At 36.5% G+C, this 23,063-nt stretch overlaps 1 protein-coding gene across 4 annotated transcripts in view; it reads left to right on the forward strand.

Moving 5' to 3' along the window:
• The window catches only part of BZW2 (basic leucine zipper and W2 domains 2), a 65,939-nt gene that overhangs the window by 6,531 nt on the left and 36,345 nt on the right, over positions 1-23,063 (forward strand). For 2 of the 4 annotated variants that reach the window (XM_072764453.1, XM_072764454.1), the window contains exon 2: positions 17,377-17,441. The exons of 1 other annotated variant lie outside the window; for it this stretch is intronic. In XM_072764453.1, the coding sequence (XP_072620554.1) occupies positions 17,384-17,441 (58 nt within the window). In that variant the 5' untranslated portion in view covers positions 17,377-17,383. Of the gene's footprint in view, positions 1-14,378; positions 14,543-17,376; positions 17,442-23,063 lie in introns of those variants that run through there. One more of the 4 variants, XM_072764455.1, reaches the window with a different exon arrangement.

Here is a 23,063-nt window from a genome sequence, read left to right on the forward strand (position 1 = left end):
CCAATAGGAACTGAATGAAGTAATCATCCTAAAGCTTTGTCCTGCTTATATCAGCCCATAGGTTAGATAACCTTTGAGAACCCTTTGCTTGTTCAAGTGGCTTCTCTGATACCTGCCTGCCTTTCAGTTCTAATTGGAGCAATGTTTTTACTCCTCTACCCACCCACTGGCTTCCTGATCCTGGAATGCCCACCTCCACCCATTTCTGTATCCAATTTATTCAAATCCTTCTCAGCTCAAATGATCTCTCCTCCCCACAGCCTTCTCCTATCCCCAGCCAGAGCAGTACAAACAGGAGTGTGAATTCCAGAAGGAGTGGAGCTCAGTGGGAGGGCTAATTCCTGGAGAAAGTGAGATTTTGAAGGAAGTCTAGAAAGGACTGGTGAATTTGGCAAGCCAGAAAATGGACAGCATTCCAGGGAGAACAACCCCCTGGAAAACCAATTTTTAAAAAATATAACATAAAAATATTAGGGTCATCCATACAGGAACAAGCAACAATTTCACTCAAAGACATGTTTTTCTCAATGTCAACTTTTTAAGATCATAAAAGTAGTAGATTATGTTTTAAAGCATACATTGATGATGTTCTTACTCTCAAGTACTTTATAAAACGTGATGTCACATGTTAAGACTAAATCAAAATTACAAACCACCGCGTTCAGCATTGGTGATAGCAGAAAGTTGATACTAGGCATGAGAATACAATGGAAAAGAAAATCATATACCTATTAGAATTTTTTGCCCTTGATTACACAATGATTTGAAGTTATCCAAAACGACTAGAATAAACAGCTAGAAAATAAGCTTACTTTTTAGATAAATTATATGAATATCTGATCCATGGAATTTTAAAAATCTATACCTTAAAGGAATTTTAGGACTTTTTACTGTCTCAATTTGACTTTTTTTTCCGTTTGGACTATTCTGATTTTGATTTTGATTTTTTTTTTTTTTTTTTACACTTTTACTCAATGGAATAAGGCCTTGCTGAAACAGTTAAACCTGAGAGATATGACAGGGATTTAATAATCAGACTAATGTGAATCACTTTAATGCAGGATTGTGGTTGTCATTAAGGAGTTTCTGCAGCATTTTCCCATGGAATCTATGAGGGAATAAAATATTTGATGATTTAGAATAATTTCTGGGTTTTTAATAGAAAATTGTACTAATATTAGCAGAATATACACAAGAATACTTTTCATTCTTAGCGCACTCTAATGTTGATATTGATGCTGTGGGTCTCTTTAGAAAATGTTTTTTGGATACTTAAATGCAAAATGGAATGATTGGGCTTATTCTGAATTTGGCATGCATTGACCAAAGAGTGCCAAAAAAGTGTTCTGAGGGTCATATTTGTAAACTATCTACTTCAAAAATAAAGGTTTAAGTAACTCACTGAATGAGCTATTCTTTTGGCAAATGCAAAAGAGACAGTGCTTTTGTTATTCTTTCTTGATTTTTTAATATCAGGTGTATCTTTTTTATGTCAAAAGAAACAAAAAATAATGTAATGATAACATTTAAGAAAGCATAATGGCCCACATTAATAGTAAAGATAGTGTCTTAGGGCACCTGGGTGGCTCAGTCAGTTAGGCATCTGACTTGGGCTCAGGTCCCGATCTCAGGGTCCTAGGATCCAGCCCCACACTAAGCTGGTAGCCCACTTGTCCCTCTCTCTCTCTGCCCACCCCCATTCATGCACACACATTCTATCTCAAATAAATACATGGGGATCTGAAAGAGTGAGTCGTTTGGGGCTACCTTTAGTTCTCTTAATTGTGCAAATAACATTTTAGTAGGAAAACAGTAACTTACATCTGTGAAAGGTGTAGAATTATATTTAGTCTATTCATATTTCAAGTTATTTTTATGTTAGATGACTTTCAAAAAACAGTTGTTTTAGTCACCTGGGTGGCTCAGTCAGCTGAGCGTGGGACTTTTGGTTTTAGCTCAGGACGTGATCTCATGGGTTGTGGGATCAAGCCCCACCTACAGCTCCAGGCTCAGCCAGAAGTCAGCTTGAGGATTCTGACCCTTTGCACCTCCTCCCATTTACATGTGCATTCTCTCTCTCCCTCCCTCTTTCTCATAAATAAATTAGATGGATGGATGGATGGATAGACAGACAGATAGAGAAATGTAGTTGTTAGATGTGCTATTATATTTGAGGACTTCTAAATAAATCACAAGAAAACTACTGGGCAGAGGTGAGTAATAAGAAGGAATACCAATCCTTAAACACTGCAGGGAATATATCATAAGCCACTGTGGGGTGAGCAGTTTTAGAATATTCTACTATTATCCTGTTCTTATACATTCATGCAGAGGACCTTACTGCTTTTCAAACTTAACTACAACAGCTTCCTGGGTTTGTGATTTCTTTTTTTTTCTTCTTCTTCTTCTTTTTTTTTTTTTTAGATTTTCTTTAAATTCAAGTTAGTTAACATATAGTGTATTATTAGCTTTAGGAGTAGAATTTAGTGATTTCATCAGTTACATGCAACACCCAGTGCTTATTCCAACAAGTGCCCTCCTTAATGCTCCTCATCCAGTTACCCCTGTACCCACCCTCCTCCCTTCTGGCAATCCTCATTTTGTTCCCTATAGTTAAGACTATCTAATAGTTTGCCTCCCTCTCTGTTTTTTATCTTATTTATTTTTCCTTCCCTTTCCCTAAGTTCATCTGTTGTCTTAACTTCCACAAATGAGTGAGATCACATGGTATTTGTCTTTCTCTGACTGACTTTGCGTAGCACAATACTCTCTAGTTTCATCCCTGTCACTGCAAATGGCAAGGTTTCATTCTTTTTGATGGCTGAGTAGTATTCCATTGTGTGTGTGCATATATATATATCAATTATAAGTTTTTTATATATATATATAAATATATATACCACATCTTCTTTATACCTTCATCTGTTAATGGACATTTGGGCTCTTTCCACATGTACCCATTCAAATCACTATTTTTGTATCCTTTGGATAAATACCAAGTAGTGCAATTGCTAGATGGTAGGGTAGTTCTATTTTTAACTTTTTGAGGAACCTCCATACTGTTTTTCCAGAGTGGCTGCCCCAGTTTGCATTTCCACCAACAATGTAAGAGGGTTCCCCTTTCTCCACATCTTCCCTGACATCTGTTATTTCCTGAGTTGTTAATCTTAGCCATTCTGACTCCTGTGAGTTGGTATCTTATTGTGATTTTGATTTGTATTTCCCTGTTGCTGAGTGATGTTGACCATCTTTTCTTGTGTGTTGGCCATGTATATGTCTTCTTTGGAGAAATGTCTGTCCGTATCTTCTGTACATGTCCTGGCTGGATTTTTTCCTTTTTTGTATGTTGAGTTTTGATAAGTTCCTTATAGATTTTAGATACTAGCCCTTTATCTGACAATGTCATTTGCAAATTTCTCCTCCCATTCAGTAGGTTGTCTTTTACTTTTGTTGATTGTTTCCTAGGCTGTGCAGAAGCTTTTTATCTTGATGAAGTCCCATGTGATCATTTCTAAGGGGGAAAAAAATAAAAGATGTGTGTTTTCCTCAGTATATAAGGTAATAGAACTGGATTATTATAAACAAGGAGAGCCCCACATTGCTGGGACAGAGGAAACCGCTGGCTAGGGGAAGGGATGTGGTGTTATTATTCAGGAGTGGGAAGACTGTTTTGGTAGAGGTGAGCCTCTACAGGAAACAATATGATAATCAGCTTCTATAGTACTAGAAACCATGGTGCCATAAATCTCCTATTGTTTACATGTCCCTCAGAGGCAGGGCTTTTGTTAAATCCTCTCACTAAGGATAATTTTTTTCTTTTTCCTTAATAGAACTCCGTGGAAAACTGTTTGGCATTTAGGAGATGACGAATGTCAATTCAGTTTATCCAAGTGCTGAACTAGACTTGAAAATTAATATTTATGCTTTACTCTATCTAATTCTAAACCATAAAATCTATGAGGCAAATAATGAAAAAGGCTGCCTTTGAGTATCATAGAAATAATTGCCCAAGACACGGCAACAATTTTGGTTGACTTTTAGGAAAGTACACTTAAGTGGTGTCTGGGTTGATCAGATTCTGGCCCTGACCGTTCCTTGTATGTAAGCTCCTGATACACAGGAATTTTTTTTTTTTTTTTTTTTTGCTTTTCTCTCTGCTTTATCACCAATGTTAGGATGGAATGCGTGACCTCAGGCAAATGGTATGGTACCCCAGAGCCTTATTGGATTGTTAGATGAAGATCTGGTTTTAAGTCCTTGGTTTTCAAGGTGTTGCATGCTTCATGGATATCAATTATAAGTTAAAACATAAAAAACATGTATTTAATTATTAAAACCCTCATAAACACAACTGCAGCTCCAATGGATTGTGTGATCACTTTAACATCTTGAAAACCATTACTTCTTGTGAACTCATACTTGCCAGGCTTTGTGCAGTGCTTGAGTACAATCTCCACCTGCTAGAAAGTAAGCACCATGCAACTTGTCTGATTGGCCCCTGTTGAATTCCTGTTGTTATGTTTGAGCCTTTAAAAAATGTACTTGAGAGACTCTATAGGTCATTGCTGGTTTGTTTTGTTTGTTTGTTTCCTTTTGGGTTTTGGGGGGCTTTTTTTTTGTATTTTCAATTTTGAGTTTGTGTAGTCCACTGCTATAAAATTATGTCAGGGAAGGCAGTCCCATATCATCAGTGTGCTGTGTGTCATTAAGTCCTAGGCTTGCCTTTGGCATTTCTATACAGTTCATGCTCTGCGCATTGTGAAATACTCATGTATAGTAAGTGTTTTTGTTGTGCAACCCTTCAAATAAGGCTTCATCTGCTAAACAGGCTTGGGCAGGTCCCCCCCTGGGAGGATTGGTGGCAGGAGTGGCTTGGTTGAGAGAACTCATAAATGCGGATATTTGGATGCCTGCCCACCACCACTTTTGAGTTTCCTGAAGGTCCAGTATCATGTTTTTTAAGTGAACGCTCCAAAGCAAAATTCTCCCATTGGTTACTAGTCAGGGTGGTTTGTTTGTTTGCTTTTTTTCTAAAAGATTCTGTTTTCCTCCCCTTTATTAAAATGCTGAGAAGAATGGAATATACTTCAATCCCCTTTGCCATAGTTAAAATTTCTAACTTCCCACTTGAACTAGTAGTCATACACACTCTTATCAGTTTTTCATCTGACAGAAAATCAGCTTCAATAAACTGAGTTGCTCTCTGGCATTTGGCATCACTCCCTGCTGATTCTCTCCTTTTTTTTTTTTTTAAGACTACTTTTACTTTTTTTTTTTAAAGGTTTTATTTATCCATGAGAGGTACACACACAGAGAGGCACAGAGACCTAGGCAGAGAGAGAAACAGGCTCCACACAGGGAGCCAGATGTGGAATTCGATCCCAGGACTCCAGGATCACACCCTGGGCCAAAGGCAGGTGCTCAAATGCTGAGCCACCCAGGCATCCCTTAAAGACTACTTTCTTAGAGCAGTTTTAGCTTCATAGCAAAATCAAGAGGAAGGTGCAGAAATTACTATATACCTTCTGCTCTACACATACATAGTCTTTGCCATTATTATCATCCCCTTCCAGAGTAGTACATTTGGTACAACTGATGAGTTTATGGATCATTTGATAGCACATGGTCTGGCATATCTTGAGTTCCCATTGTAAATCTTCCACCCATTTTCTTTCTTTCTTTCTTTCTTTTTTTTTAAGATTATTTATTTGAGGGGTGGGGGAAGGGCAGAGGAGAGGGAAAGAAAGTCTAAAGAAGTCTCATGCATCTGGCGCCAGGCTCTATCTCCAGACCCAAGATAACAACATGAATGAAAATCAAGAGTCAGCCACTCAACCAACTTGCCACCCAGGCACCCCTCAATGTATTTCCTATACAACCATGTGTGTGTATTTGTTGACATAAATGCATAGACATTTTCTGAAAGGATACATAAGAAAATGTCAAATTATTTGTTAACTGTTTCTATGAGTGGGATTCCACTTTATGGACATATATCATGAGTGAAAGTTGGAAAGTGTTCTTTATTTTTTTACTGTTCTGCCCTTTTATACTGTAGTAGGGTTTTTTTTGCCATCAGTGTATTAGTAATACTTTACAGATTAAAAGAGACCAATAGGGGCAGCCCAGGTGGCTCGGGTTTAGTGCCGCCATCAGCCCAGGGCCTGATCCTGGAGCCCCGGGATCAAGTCCCATGTTGGGCTCCCTGCAGGGAGCCTGCTGCTCCCCTTGCCTATGTCTCTACCTCTCTGTGTGTGTCTCTCATGAATAAATAAAATCTTTAATTTAAAAAAAGGTATTTTTATACCTTATTCAAGTAATCAAATGGCATGCATTATAATCTATAAAATATATGACCATATATTAATGAGATAAATAATGGGTAAAATAAAAGGCATATCTTGGTAGATTTTGCCCTTCTAGATCATCACCTTGTGAGATTTTACATTTACCCTGTTGATAATTCAGTTGATCAAAAATGTGTTAAATTTATTTATTTATTTTAGATAATCTCTACGCCTAATCTATGACTTGATTTGCAACCCTGAGATCAAGAATCACATGTTCTACAAACTGAGCTAGGCAGACACCTCATCAATAAATGTTTTATTTTTTTAAAGATTTTATTTATTCATGAGGGACATACAGAGGGAGAAGCAGACTCCCTGTGGGCAGCCCAATGCAAGATTCAACCCCAGGAAGGACCCTGGGATTACAACCTGAGCCAAAGGCAGATGCTCAACCACTGAACCACCCAGGCTCCCTCAATAAATGTTTTAAATTACTTTTTTGAAAAGTGTATTCAGGGGCCCCAGGGTGCCTCAGTTGGTTGAGTGTCTGTCTGGCTCTTGGCTTTGGCTCAGGTTGTGATCTCATGATCATGAGATCCAGCCCCAAGTCCCAATGCTCAGCACGGCATACACTTGGAATTCTCTCTTTCTCTCTCAAGTAAATACATAAATAATTTTTTTTTAGAAAAAATATATTCATTACCTTTGAACATTATACAAAGGAGGAAATTTTTTAAATATTAATTAAAAGAAATTTTGATTAGTGGCAGCATAATTAGTTTAATGAATAGTTATCCTATATTGAAGGAGGGAAATAATTTGACAGGTAAATTTTGGGATGTAATCTTTTTAAATCAGTTATTGTATAACATTTTGTACTTGCATGTTTTTTGCTTTGATAAGTATTTTTTATATATATACAGAAACAAAAATGGACTGTTTTATTTAAAAATTTTAAAAGCCTTTTCCGTTCAGGAACTGTAACTTTGCCTTTAGGTATTTGTTTTGAATCAGTAAAAGTTAGAACTTCTTACTTTTAAAAACCTCACCTCTTAATTTGCATACATTCATACATACACACTTTTTTTTTTCACTGTTGCATTTATTCTTTCTATGATGGTAATCTTTAATAATACTCTGTTTCATTTTATATAATTCTCAATCTCTCCTCAGTCAAGACTGTAGTATAGAAGATGATTTCCATAGCAGGAATAATACATGTAGTTCAGGACATGGTTAAACAGGTCATGGCTTGCTTATGCCAAGGATTTTGTGTAGTCTATGTATACAACAGTATAAAGAATCCCCATTCTGATGTTACAGTAAGGATATTTGAGGGGAGTGTTTTCTTGTATCTTCAGATAGTCAAATACAAGGAAATATGCTAACCAGAGTAGTATATTATAGGCATCTTCTTCTTCTTTTTTTTTTTTTTTTTTTTTTTGCTAAACTGTGCAATCAGTACAACAGGGTTAATTCTTACTTCACAGCTGACCATATTCTGAAGTATCTGGGGAGATATAGTAAGTCTCGTTATGGCAAGCTTTATTTCTAAGCAGTCCCAGAAAATAGAAAATCCTCATGTTATTTAAGTTCCTGGCTTTTTCAGCCCCCTGAATTGTTCTCCTTGCCCATCCTCATTCAGGAAAGTACATAGGACTTCCAATGGATGTTTGCCTTTGCTCCTTGGTTCTGTATGTATATGTTCACTTTATTTCTGAACCATTTGAGAGTGGGTTGCATACCCTTTGCCCCCTATTATTAGAACATACTTTTGATACTTCTCTTAAAGAGCCACAGTGCAATAATAAAATCCTGTGAATTTAACATAGATATCATACTTATCACCATAGTCTATTTCATCAATTGCCCTAGTAATGTCATAAAAATACTAAAATTGTATATATGTAACATGTATGATTACCTCACAGCACATACACTCAAGGATTGTATGCTGCATTTAGTAATGTCCTTTTCATTCTCCTTTTATTTGCTACAGTTCGATTTTTATTTTGTTTTTGTTTTTTTAAGACACTGACATTTTTTAAGAACACAGTTGTTTTGAAGAATGTCCATAGATATGCATTTGTTTTCTCATCATTAGATTCAGATCATTCATTCATTTTTGTTTGGAATGCAACATAAATAATACTCTGTTCTAACTGCAAACATCCAGAGCCACGTGATGTCTGTTGTCTCTTGGTTAAGGTGTTACCTTGTTTCTCCACTGTGGAGTTACCATTTTTCTTTCTGTAATTTATGCAAAGATACTGGAGGCTCTTTGAATATCCTGTTGATCATCAAGCATGCCTGCACACATTTTTAGTATACATGGATGATTCTAGCAAGGATCCATTTTTGGTACAATGATTGCAAAATGATGATTTCCTACTCCGTGTTTCCTTCTGTCTGTATCAGTTGGCATTCTACTGAAAAGAAACTTTCATTTCTGCCCATTTACCCTCCTTTCCCTTGTGCCCTGATATATTTTTCTTTCTCTGAAATAAATGAGTATACAGGATCCCTGGGTGGCTCAGCGGTTCAGTGCCTGCCTTTGGCCCAGGGCATGATCCTAGAGTCCTGGGATCGAGTCCCACGTCAGGCTCCCTGCATGGAACCTGCTTCTCCCTCTGCCTGTGTCTCTGCCTCTCTCTCTCTCTCTCTCTCTATCTCTCTCTCTCTATATATATATCATGAATAAATAAATAAAATCTTTAAAAAAATAAAATACATGAGTATAGACATATAGATTCTTCCTTTATTCACTGAATTATTGTCCAGGCTGTTTTCCATTATTTCGATGGCCACATTATCTCAGTTATCCTCAGGATGATTTCTATGTAGTTTGATCTGTTTTTATCTTTTTTTGTTAAAAGCAATTCACTGTTTTTTGATATAAGACATCTCTAGCCTTGGAATCAGCCATTTATCCAAAAGATCTTTATTTCTTTTAGTAGGAAATGATACTTGGATCTTGTGTCATATTTCTTTTTATGCACAGTTAATATTATTACTTGTGACCCTTTAGGGATTGGTTTAAATTTCAAAAGAGGTTAAAGAGTTTCTGTTTAAACATATATAACTTTTTAAATTAAAAAAATATATATCCTTATATTATAGAAAATATAGACAATTAATGTAACAAGAATAAAATGCCCTTTGAACTTAGTGCTCATGTTGACCACTATTGAGTGCTGGTGTGTTTTATGTAGCTTAGATCACATTATAAATACGTGTATATATATATAGAGAGAGAATTTGTTGCGTTGTTTTTGTTTTGTTTGTTTTTTGTTTGACTGTTTTTCAGGGTATTCTTGCTGTTTTTACCTAACATATCGTTTTCTCCAAGTTTGAAAAATTAAACAATTTCAGTTTTCAATCTTCATTGTCTTTCTATTCTCTCTACTGTGATACCCAAAAGTAGGAAACATTTATTTGCTCGGCCTCCTCCTTTTCTGCCTCCCTCTTCAATCCCATATTGTTATTTACACTCCATCTTTCCCCTGATCATCAAAGGATATAAAATTATCAATGTGGAAAAACAGCTATTAGTATTAAAGACTGCGGGAATAATTTATTTTGTATACTAATTGCACTTTTGATTTTAGCTATGACAAGCTACTCAGTGATAAATGTGTTTTCTCTAAAATTAACGTCAGTTTGGCAAACAAATAAGTGATTCGAGGAAATATCCGCCTGGTTGTTGCTCTGGTATGTTTCGATACATGTGGATAGTTTTTAAATAGTGTGAACAAATCTCTGGTTTTGCAAATAGTATTTTTCCTTTTTAGTGTAGGATTTTTTAACCTTGGCATAATTAAAATTTTGGACCGGAGAACCCTTTGTTTTGGCGAACTCTCCTGTGCATTGTCCATTACTTAACAGCATCCATAGCATCTACCTAGGAGACATCAGTAGCATCCCTACATCCCCAGCATGACAAAATAAATGTCTACACACATTGCCACCTGTTCCTTGAGGGGATAGAATTACCCCAGGATGAGACCCCTGCCCTAGAACAATGCTTAATACATAAGCACCCCAAAATACAAATTAATACATATTTAAACCACAACTGCCCAATTTTTGGGCATTTCTTGGTTTTATACCACTATTTCCTCTAAGCTCTCAGAATTTATGGTTTGAAATCTTGTAGGTATACAGTCATCACAATGCTGTTGTCTGGTAGACAAAAGTTCCAAGTGTCTTCACTTACCAAGAACAGAGGCTTGAGGGCATTTTGCTGTTAAAATACTTTGAAACATTTTATTAGAGGGGTGGGTTTTCTAAAAGCCAAAGTGTGCTGCAATGTCTGGTGTGTGTGTTTGCCTGTTTCCACTGTAACAGGATTTGAGAGACTTAAGAATCACATCAGCAAGATTAGCCCATCTGTAAAGCCGAATGGAGATGCCTGGTCAGTTATTAAGAGAAGGGAAGGACCTAGGAGAGATTGCATCTAGGGCAAGTGGAAGCCCAGAAAAGGGAATTTGCATGCCCCCAGGATACTTTTTAAAAGTCAAAGTTAGCAGAGGGCATGGATTGATAGGATGAAAGTATTTTAGGACTTTATTTCCAATTCTTGAAAGTATTCTAAATTAACTTCATTAGAAAAAAATAAATGAGCTCTTACACATTATCTTAATTTATTTCAGTGAAAAGGTTATATGTTATGCTTCAAATGTAATTTTTAGAATATTTCTGTTTTTGCTAAAAGGAAAGCAAAATATCAGCATTCAGAAATAAGGTAGGTATACTAATAAATTTAAGGTGTCAAATTGTGAAATGTGATAATGAAAATTTGACCATGATCCCTTTATATCTTAAAAGATTTAGATAAACAGCTCTTAGTACTCTTTTTTTCACAACATGATTCCTTTGGGCATTGGCCATTCTTTCCTTGTAAGGTGGTTGCTTAGCACAGTCTAGTTTCCACCATTAATGTCCCTCTGGAAATACATAGTTGTAAATTTTTGAGGAGTGAACTATTATTAAGTGTGATGCTCTTTAAGAAAGATTATTTTTCTTCTTTTATACCATTAAGGATAAGAGAATAAAGGGATACCTGGGTGTGGCTCAGTGGTTGAGCATCTACCTTTGGCTCACTCAGGTTGTGATCTTGGGGGTCCTGGGATCCAATCCCATATCAAGCTCTTCACAGAGAGCTCTCTCTGCCTATCTCTCTGCGCCTCTCTCTCTCTCTGTGTCTCATGAGTAAATAAAATCTTTTTCTTTTTTTTAAAAAAAGGATAAGAGAGGGATTCCTGGGTGGCTCAGTGGTTTGGCACCTGCCTTTGGCCCAGGACGTGATCCTGGATTCCCGGGATCAAGTCCCACCCACATCGGGCTCCCTGCTTGGAGCCTGCTTCTCCCTCTGCCTGTGTCTCTGCCTCTCTCTGTGTGTCTCTCATGAATAAATAAATAAAATCTTAAAAAAAAAAAGGATAAGAGAGTAAAGGGGATATGAATATAACAGTATTTTTGTACTAAAAAAGAGAATATCTGATTTTATTTAGAAACATTTTTCTTTTATAGGTAGGCTACTATTTTAAATTTCATTGTTGTTATTTTTTTCCAATTATCGTAAGAACTAAAACCCACATAGAATTTGCTTGGAGATACAAAGAAGCATTTTGTAGAGGCTAGGTGATTTTGATTATAGAGAGGCTGTTTGGTACAGAATCATGATAAGTACATTATACAAGATAATGTTATTCTAGGCAACAAAGTGCAGTGTTATTGTAAGCATTTATCTGGTCTATTGCTTTAGAATATTATAATTTACACTTTCTGAGTACAACTTAATTATTTTTTGCTTCTCTTGAGATCATTGTTATCAACCCAAATGACTCCTGGACATTACAACTTTGTTTCTGTGAAGGATTTGATGTATGTTCTTAGTGTTTTAGCGTTAATGGAAAAGAGAATAGTTTATAACTATGGGCAATTTTTAGTTCCTTTTATTAAAAGCTACATAATTTTGCTCATTTGGAATATAGAATAAAAGGTGGTTTTATGTTCCTAAACACAAAATACTTCCTGAGAGTGTTGCAGTGAAGTGGCTCAGTTATATTACTAGTTTTGTGTGCTAGTATTACTATCTTTGTGGAACACCTTATATTTTGGAGATGATATTGTTGCCCTATAACTTTTATTATCTTAGAATCGAAAGATGTCGTCGTCGTCGTCGTCTTCTTCTTCTTCTTCCTCCTCCTCCTCCTCCTCCTCCCATGGTTATTTACTACACACAGAGACTTTGAAGTTTGTTATTTTTTTCTTTCTCACGATAGCCACCTGGTTTTGAAATTTGGGCAAAATGTTCCTCAGAACTACTTAATTTTTTTTTTTAATTGATGAAAATCTTTCTAATCTTTGGATATATACTTTCACCTCTGCTATCCAATTGAAGTGTGTTGGCCCATAATGAATTCTTAAAAACTGCATTGACCAACATAACCACTAGTCATATTGGCTATTTTCATTTTAATTAGTGAAAATTAAATAAATTTAAATTCCTCAGATACACTAGCCACATTTCAAGGGCTCAATGACTATATGCATCTAGTAACTTCCATTTTAGACAATACAGATACAGAACATTTCCACCATCACAGACAATTCTGTTGGATACACTGCTTTAGAAAGCAGGTATGGCAGACCACAACCTGAGAGCCCAGTCTGATCCACCACTTTGTAAATAAAGTTTTATTGGAATAACTGGTTTACATGTTGTCTATGGCTGCTTCCAGGCTCTAACAGCAGAGCCACACCATGTGGCTCACAGGACCTAAACTATTCTCTTTTCTCCCTTATAGAAGATTGCTACCTCACTTTATGTAGCATATCATATTCATAATGTTGAAGTTCTTTGAATCACATAGTTATATGTATATATTAGCAGTATAACATATGATATAAGGCAGATTATCATAGTTCAAAGATGATCCAGACCCAAAGAACAGTCATCCCCTTCTAGAAACAAGAAAGTTAGTCCTTCTCTGGTAGATCAGATTCTTTCCAAAATGAAGGGAATTAAAGAAAAAAATACCAGGCAAGGCAGCACACAGTGTGTCAATCTACTCAAAGTGTGCTGGGCAACCAGCAGAATTAGTACACAGTTGCCAAAGAGGCCAATCCATTTGAGCTGCTGGTCCATTGTCGCACATGGGCCCAGAGTCATTTGAGAGTAAGGGATAGAATCTACAAAGGCCCCAGGGCAGTTAGGATATTAACAGAGGGGAGATGGGTGAAAATTTATTTTCTAATATGTTAAACTTAAAAAAATCTTTCAATTGGGCCTTTCAATTTAGGAGTTTATTCAAAAAATGCTTATTTAATAAGGTACTTAATTTTGAATTTTTGATGGATTGAATCTTTTTAATATTGTATCATCTTTTGTGGAATATCCAAGAAATTTAGTCTCTTAGGTAACATGAAATATTTAAATCCATTCGTCTTTTAACCATTTTACATACAGTTTTCTTGTAATACTATTTTAAACCATGTCCCCCCCCCCAAATGGAGCTTTTCCATTTGGGGAGGAGGACATGAACTTTTGTTTCTATGTTTGGCTTATAGTTTTTGAATGTGTGTGTATATATACACATATGTTGTACGCCAGATAAATTTTGCCTCTGAGGATTCTGTTAAACTCTGATTTTAAAAGTGCATATAGGTAAGGCCAGCCCGGGTGGCTCAGCAGTTCAGCGCCGCCTTCAGCTCAGGGCCTAATCCTGGAGACCCGGTATCGAGTCCCATGTTGGGCTCCCTGCATGGAGCCTGCTTCTCCCTCTGCCTGTGTCTCTGCTCTCTCTCTCTCTTTCTCTCTCTCTCTCTCTCTCTCTGTGCCTCTCATGAATAAATAAAATCCTTATTAATAAATAAATAATAAATGAATAAAATAGTGCATATATACATATGTGTATATGTATTTTTAGTTGGTTGCTTTCAAGTTGTAAATTATAATGTGACTTAATAAAAATAAGCTTTTGGCCTCATAGAACTGTCTTTGTTATTCTTTGTTACTTTCCCAGGTTTAAGCTAACACAGTTTCTTATTCAGAGTGCCCCTGCTTCTCTTCCACCAGGGCTTCAGTGAGTGCCTTATAAAGCCTGACCCTCACTGAAGCAGATTATAATGTAGCACGAACTGCTAAATTTAGAGACAAGCCAAGCTTCTGCTCTAAATAGTAACAGCTGAGCAATACAGACTTTTGGTGAACAGAATATCTTCATTTAATCTTTCAGTACCAGTAGGTGAGTTTCTGTTTGTGTTTGTTTTAAATTTTACTGCTGTACACGTCAAAATCTTTGTATGCTTTTTTGTTTACACGTTATTATTTTGTTTTCCACATGCAGTATAGGAGGCTGTGAGAAATAAGGTCACAAAACTAAACCATGAAGAACAAACTTGTATTTAGAACTGAAGAAAGTGTAAATGGAGCTAAAGTTTTTTGAAATAGAGTAATTCTGTCATAGGCTGTTTTGTGGTAATTCTTCATCAGAAAAACAGCAACAAAATGCCAAGGTAGAGTTAGAGAATTCTGTGAGTTTATATTCTGGACTGTAAATAAAACTTTTAGAAAAGGCTCGCAGTTCTAAAAATTTTTTTTTTTTTTTTTTTTTTTTTTTTTGTTCCAAAGTAGAGACATCTTTAGCAAACAGTAACTTTGCAGCATGTTCACTTGCTAGAAAAGCTTCAGGCTACTTGGAGTATATTTTCGTTGTTATATCGCAGTATGAGATCTAAACTCTTTAACAGATATTTTTTTCTTTGCTAGCCCAAGAAAATATTTTATGATATTTGTAGTGTTTGGGAGGTATAGAAACAAGAAACACACACATTCATTATAAGTACCCCAATGAAATGTTTGCTAATCTAAAATGAATCTACTAAAAATGCCAAAAGGAAATTTCTGTGTATTGCAGTGTATTGTAGTGAATGTAAATAATGCAGCTGCATTTCCAACTTCCAGCAAATAAAATGAGATTTCATTGATGACATTTATTGCATTTATAACTATTTCAGTATGTAGCTGCTACACCACCCCACCCCCGCTGTGCCCCCCCCCCCCCCCCCGCCCCCAGAGGATCACTTTCTCTACTCTTTGTTCTAGATCTGTAATGCTATTCTATTGTAAATGTTTGTGGATTTTGTCTCTGCCAGACCCTGTGCACATTGAGGGCATGGATTTGGGCTTAGTCAGCATCTTTATATCTCATAGCATGATATATTAAGTTCACTATAGGATTAATAAAACTTCTTTCCTTAAACCATAAAAGAAATTACTTTTTGTGCTTGTTACTTTATTTTTTAAACAATTTCACTTTTAAAATTATGATTAAAGTTCAAGTGATAAACAGATTACTTTCTGTATGAGGATAGATTTTCTTTCATGGTGTAGAAAAGTTTTGGCATATAAATTGAATAATTTTTACATGTTCTTAAGGATCTTTTTAAACTTTGAGACAGGGGATCCCTGGGTGGCGCAGCGGTTTGGCGCCTGCCTTTGGCCCAGGGCGCGATCCTGGAGACCCGGGATCGAATCCCACATCGGGCTCCCGGTGCATGGAGCCTGTTTCTCCCTCTGCCTGTGTCTCTGCCTCTCTCTCTCTCTCTCTCTCTCTCTGTGACTATCATAAATAAAAAAAAAAAAAATTAAACTTTGAGACATAATTAGTTTGCTTAAACACAGTACATTTTCTTGATTGTTTAATAGTGACTTAATTAAAAAATCTAGACATTTTCAAATCGCAATTTAAAAAGAACTTTGAAAGGCAATTAAATAATTTGCTTGACATTTTCTTAATTCCGTGGTCTTCATAATTTTGGCAATCTGGATATATTTTCAAATTATAATATTAATATCACAAGGTTCTTCTTAATTTGTAAGAGGTTTTATGGGGCAGGGTTTTTGTTTGTTTGTTTTAAACTTTTTTTGAAGATAAGTTAGTCATCCTTGAATTTTCCTTGTAGAGAAAAGCAAATATTATGTATATTCCCTCTTTAACCAAAAAATTACACTCCACACTTTTATTCAGCTTGCTTTTTTCCATTGACAGTATGCCTTGAACATCTTTCTATGTCTGTGCAACAGCTTATTTGACAATTATTTGCCAAATGCGAACTCTTCACTTGGTGTTGTTTTAGGTGCCAAACATACTGTTTTGAGTAAAACCTACAAAGTCCCTGCTCAGATGGAGGTTACACTCTAGTGGGAGAAATGGACCATAGGCAAACAGCTCATAGTGAATGGCAGTAGCACAGTGAAATGCTACTAAGGGCTGTGAAGATAAATAAAGCTAGATAAGGAGAGAAAGAAAGAGAGTGTTTGACAAGGGGCACCAGTAGTAGAGGACCAGGGAAGACCTCTGAAAAAGGAAGCACTCAAATGAGGGCAGATAGTGAGCCATGGGAATGGCTGGGGAAGGCCCAGAGGAGAGGCAGCCTTGTCTGGCACACTGAAGAAGACAGCAGGATGGCTGGAGCACAGTGAGTGGTAGGAGAGACACAGACGTCTGAAACATGATCAGAGAGGCAACCAGGGCAAGAAATGTAGCATTGCATTTAGACCCTAACTCATTCCTCTGTAAAGCTTCATAACTTTCCATTTAATGGCTTCTTACAACTTATTTAACCAAACCACTGTTTATGGGCATTTAGCTTTGCACATTTTTATTCAACAATCCTGCAACTAAATCCCTTTACACACGAGTGCATATGGGCATAAATACGCATATCTGTGTGGGTGAAATAGTAAATTTCTTGTAAAAGAATTGCTGAACTCAGGTTATGCACATGTAAATATTTACATTTGCCAAATGCTTTCCCCCAAGTACAGCATGGAGTTTATTCCCTATGCCAAATTTTATGTCTGTGGTTGCTTTCCCTGACTCTTGTCAACACTAGATGTTATTCAATTTTAAAAGTTTGGCTAGTTCAACAGTTAACAATCACACCTTGCTTTTAAAAAGTGTATTCAGGATAGCTGAGGTTGAATGTATGCTTATTATCCATACAATTTTTATGTGAACTGCTTATTTGAAATACATAATCTTTATTTTCTTTGTTGTTTTTTTTTTTTTTTTAGAAATTTTATGAATAAGCATCAGAAGCCAGTGCTAACAGGCCAGCGGTTCAAAACTCGGAAAAGGGGTAGGTTGTGCTGTGTATTTGCGTGTGTATGGGGCTTTTTGAGAGTGAGTTAAGTTCTGACCAAGTTATGAGATTGGAGAAGGATTAGAATTATCCTTGTTTCAACTGAACCTCCCTACTTATCTTCTTTTGAGCTCTGGATGTAGAATCTGAAATTCTGTGTTCAAGCCTCTGAACAGCCAGTTATTTGTGTTTGATTTTGGACAGGTCATTTAACCAGTCTGAACTTGGTGTCTATCTACTAAAGGAGGATGATTCTATCTGGTCAGGTTTCCTCATTCTCCTATGAAGCTATGAAGATAATAGATAATAAAATCTACTCTTTTTTTTTTTTTAATCTACTCATTTTTGATCTCAGCATTTGTATCTGAGTTTTGCTATCTCTGTTGCTCTTAAGAAAATGTTGAGAACAAAGATGGTAAAGCTTAGGAGAAAAGTAAATTCAGGAAGGAGATATTGATGAGTTTTTACTCTTAAGGACTTAAGAAGTCAAATTAAATTGACTACCTAAATATCTTTAAAACTCAGGATATTTTCAAGTGTCTTTTATTGTGGGAAAAGTAGTAAGAGGCCCCGTTTGGTGACCGGTAACATTTCTATTTGTATGAGTGGTTTCTTTTTCTGTTATGTTCATCTTACCATCCTCTCTGTGTAAAGAATAGTTTGCATTTTTCATAAGTTTTGCATAATTATATAGAAGTCCTTTTGGGCTTAGAAAAAAATAGTTGAGCCATAACTTAATAAGGAAACTTTTTTTAAAGGGAAACATAATATGAAATTATTATGTTGACTAACACTGAGGACAATAACTGAAACATTTAAGAAAGTATCATATAGAAAGATGAATGATGATTGGATATCCCTCTGTAGGCCTCATTGCTGATTATGAAGCATAACCGCATATAATGGACAGCAAGTGCTAAATTGTTGAATCGATAACCCATATTATATGACTTTGGCATTTCCAGCGTTGAGGTAGCCCCTGCAGCTTATGCTCTCTTGCGTAAATACTATGTCTGCATAAGTAGCAAGTCTAACCTGGCAAAAGGTAAGGAAGTCTCAATGCAATCAGTCATTTGGTGTAGAGGAGTTCACCAGAGTCACTGGATAGCAGTGGAGGCTACATTTAACTCTTAAGTGCTGCTTGCTGGGAATTCACATTCCTACTAAAAAATGAACATTAAAAAACTGTGAAGTAGCCAAAAGGTGGTCATTTGGCACAGTATGTCTTGTGATTTTCCCTTTTCCTTTTTTTTATTCCTGTCTCATCCCTATAAGCTAATGCACATGGCCTGAACCATCTCCCTCTGCTAATTCCTCATCTTGGTCTTAGAAACTGTGTCCCCACTACATTTCCCGGTTGAAATCCAGATGCTGGTATCAATACAAGGCATTACAGTCAACGCGCTTTCATTATCTCATTGTTTAAAGCTGTCATGGGGAAAAAAATGATATGGATAATTTCAAAAGGACTTCATCAGCAAGGAATGATGTAGTTCAGAAAGCTAATTATAGTTAGGGTATTGTTGAGCCTGGTAATGTGATAATATCTAACATATGCCCAACTGTGAGGTGCAGAAAGGTTCGCCTTTGCCTGCCCACTGGGGGAACGTGTTAATCTCAGACCTGGATCTCCAGCTCGAACAGCTTTAGAACAGCTTTATTCGTGCGACGCTGATTCACGGTAACTGAGCTTAAAAGCCAAGAGAGGGCCCAAGGATTGCACAACAGCAGACTTGATTCAACAAGTAAACTGGCCTTAGAGTCAGTCTTTAGTTTTGAACTGGAAAGGTTTTCTCTGATTCTGAGATGGTTTGTCTTTGATTCATTTGGTGGGCAAGATTGTGCCTGTGTCTTGCTGTGCTGGAATACTCTGAGAGAGCTACCCAGAAATATATATTATTTGTTAGTTGATCTGGATTTATAGAACTCAAGTCTGTTGGGGATTTAAGTGGCACTTGAGCTATTTTGTGCCAAACTGCTGGCTGGAAAAAAAAAAATGGAGTCAACCTCATTTTCTACACTTCACAATGGTGAATTGCCTCCTAATGATTTATCATGTTTTGGCTTTTCTTTTGCTATTATGATAAATCTGACTTCAGATAAATGGTGGGCAATTTTGTAGAGCTGAGGCAAAAAAAAAATCTAGTGAGGATATTTCAAGGTCATTTTCATAGGCTGTCTTCTGAGGTTCTGTCTTCAGTTTAAATCTGTTTGCTAGCAAAGCTAATAATGCTCTTCCGTGCCAAGCTAGTAAAAAAAAAAAATGTATTTTCTATTGCTTAACATCAAAATTAAACATTATGATAGGACACATTTAGAAATCCATTCAGACTCTTTCTTTATGAAATATACACATCTTGTTTATGATACTACAAAGAAATTATGTATTCTAGTGTGGCTTGTGGGAATTTGAAACAATGGAAATTTCTCCCCTGAGCCATTATTATGTTTAGCTAAATGAAATATTTAATAACAGAACTAGCCTCCCTATAAATTTTGTAGAGAAATTGGATTAAAATTAGTGAAAATAGGAGAGAAAAAAATGAACAACTGCAGGCATCCAGAGTGAGCATATACCCTGGGTTCTCTCTGAGATTTTTCATCTGTCTTGGCAGTTTTAAGTCACTCTTGGATTTATAATAAGTGTTAGCAACTAATCTAGTATACCTTCAAATGTTGAAATGTATGTGTTTGTATGTAAATATAAATATGTAAATTATACAGGTATGTGAATAGTTAGAAAAACCCATGATTGTTCTTCTTCATTTACTATACTTAAGTGACATTCAAAAAAGGATGTAAAACAAAACAAAAAAGGATGTAGATTTTGTTTTTATCACTTAATTAACAGTAGGGAAAATGTTATATTAACCAGTTACGGAGGTTTCCAGAGAAAGAAATATGGTTAGGTAACTTACAGGCATATTTGAGCATCAGAAGTAAGCCTGTTTCTCTGTCAGTATAAGGGCCAGCATGACTAACTCTGTAGTGTCACGCTTGTGATTCACCAACACAGTGTAAATTTTAGACCCTAATTATATAGTTCCCGCTTCAAGGGAGGTTTGACCTGCCAAACGGAAACTCAAGGAAGTTATAGCATATTTTCACTAGGATTTTATTAGTATTTTTTGCTAGACTGTCCTCAAGTGAAATACAAAGTACATATAATGTTTCAGATAAAAAAGGAACTTGGGAGTAAAATGTCCTGTTTCCCCAAACTTTAATCAGTGTTCTTGCCATTTTCTTGTTTGGGAATTTTGTATTCCTCTGGATGGACATTTTATCAGGTGCGAGCTTCTTTTCAACCTACAAAAGAATGATTAATCCTCGCATGCCATCACAACTTTGTAAGATTCCCAAGCTGCACAGGATTATCTTGATCTGATGCATGATTGCTCACTGTTGAAGTATCTTCGGCCATGACATCCTGTCTTCCTTCTCTTACTTTCCTCTTCCTTGGCAAATCTCTTGGGAAAACAGAACTGAAACGAAAGGCTTTGTACAAACACAGGTTTTTTTATGTTGTCTCTCCGATTCAAAACCGAATCCTCTGCATGAATTCTTAGCATAGCCTAGATTTTTACCTGTTTACTAACTTTCATTTTCCAATGCCTCACATTCATCATTTTCAAACCATCAAAGTCTGCTTCTCCACCGGGGCAGCATTCAAGGACGTTGTAGAGCCATCCCGGGAATGGCCTCAATTGGTTTTGAAAGCCAGTTACGAGACACTAAACAACTTGTGGCATTTTGGCTTCTCCTGTTCTCATCAGCAGAAAGAAAACTTTTTCTAAAAAAAAAAAAAAGAAAACTTTTTCTGTCAAGGGGGAAGGAGAATTATCTTTTGGCTGGACCCCAAGGGTTAGGGGGTAGTGTCCCATGCTTGCCAGTGAGTTCCTTCTGTGCAGTCACTATTTCCTCCTCTCTGGCTTCTCGTCATCTGTTCCTCTGGAGTTCCCATTCTCTTCCTCCCCTTCTACAAAACAAGCCCTTAATTATATTTTTTTTCCACCGTCAACATTTGCATGTTCTTGGCTACATAATGTTTTGCTTAGGACATCAAAAGGACTTTTATCTCTTGTTCATGAAAAATAATGTTCAAGTTACGTCTGTCTTTATGGCATCTTACGCAGTGTGACTCTGACTGGTACTGGGAATGCCATTCTTCTCTGGCTTCTCTGATGCTGTGGTGTTTCACCCCTTACAACTCACCCTTTCTACTTGACCAGTCTAAGCAGTCAGTCTGTACAGACCCAGACAGGCACTGTCTGGTTTTCAAGGAGTTTTGAAATGTATCAGAGTCACCTGGTTTAAATGCTCAAACCATCCTGCAAAGCATGTTACAACAACAGCAGATCCTCTCCCCAGAGGAATGCCTTCCACTCTTTATATGCTTTTTAAAATTTTTACATTCACGTGACCACGTAACATTCTTACATGGTTATTTCCTGACTTTGCTCTGGGGGAGAGGTATTATATCTGCACTTGATACTATGGAAGATAAGGATTTAGCTCTCTACACAGTCCTACCCACCTGCAGATGTCTCTTTGTTTCTCTTTACTATGGGTTGGTTTTAGTCAGACCACTGTTTCGGGTTTATATTACTGTGACTTTGTGCATGCTAGTCACAGTTCAGCTATTCCTTGATTATTCCTCTTTTTCTGAACTTCATTTTGTCTTTGGAGTTAACATTTCCTAATTTATCCTTTTTTGTCTGTTGTCATTGTCCGTATCTTAACACTCAATACTAACATTTCCCTTCATTGCGTAAAAATCTTTGAATACAAAAACTTTAGGAATTCTCATCATATATCATTATACTATCAGAGGGAAATACCCTCCCGGGCGGTTTGTCATCCAGGTCAGCAGTACAGCTGGCAGTATGAAATGTTGGAAATGTCTTTTTACCACTCTCCAGGAGAGTCCTGTTGCCTGGCTCATATTTTTTTTCTCTTTTTCCTGGGATCTCATGACTTAGTAAGATCATGAGATCATGAATGATTCTCATTTTGGTGGAGTGTCTGCTTCAATAGCTTTTTAGAAAGGAGTATATGAGAAACATCATTTTCAAGGCCATGAATGTCTCAAAATCCATTTATTCTGCCTTTACATTTGGTTGATAGTTTGACTGAATCTCAGACTAAGAGTTTGGAAATCATTTTCCCATAGAAATTTGAAGAAATTTCTTCTGTTTTCTGGTATTTCTATTGAGCAGTTTAATGTCATTCTGTTTTTTGATAGTTTGTATTTGCTTTGGGGTTTTGCCCCTTAAACTTCCAATAGCTGCTTTGTTCCCAGCATTGAGATTACATGATAAGATAGGAGTCTTATCGAGTGTCTTCTTTGAATCTTTGTGCTGGGTGTCCTACAGCTGTTTACTGAGAAACTCATGTCCTTCAACTCTTTAAACCTTCTTGGAATTTTTAAATCATTTCTTTCCTTTTAAAAAAAAAAATTCTCCTAGATCCTCATTGGTTCAGTTGGCAGAGCTTGCGACTCTTGATCTTGGGGGCTGTGAGTTCAAACCCCACATTGGGTGTAGAGATTACTAAAAAAAAAAAAATGAAATCTTAAAAAAAATGTCTTATTATTTGAACATTTGACTGGTCTGCCCTTTT

Source organism: Vulpes vulpes, chromosome 7 (genome assembly GCF_048418805.1).
Source record: "Vulpes vulpes isolate BD-2025 chromosome 7, VulVul3, whole genome shotgun sequence".
In the NCBI taxonomy this organism is placed as follows: Eukaryota; Metazoa; Chordata; class Mammalia; order Carnivora; family Canidae; genus Vulpes; species Vulpes vulpes.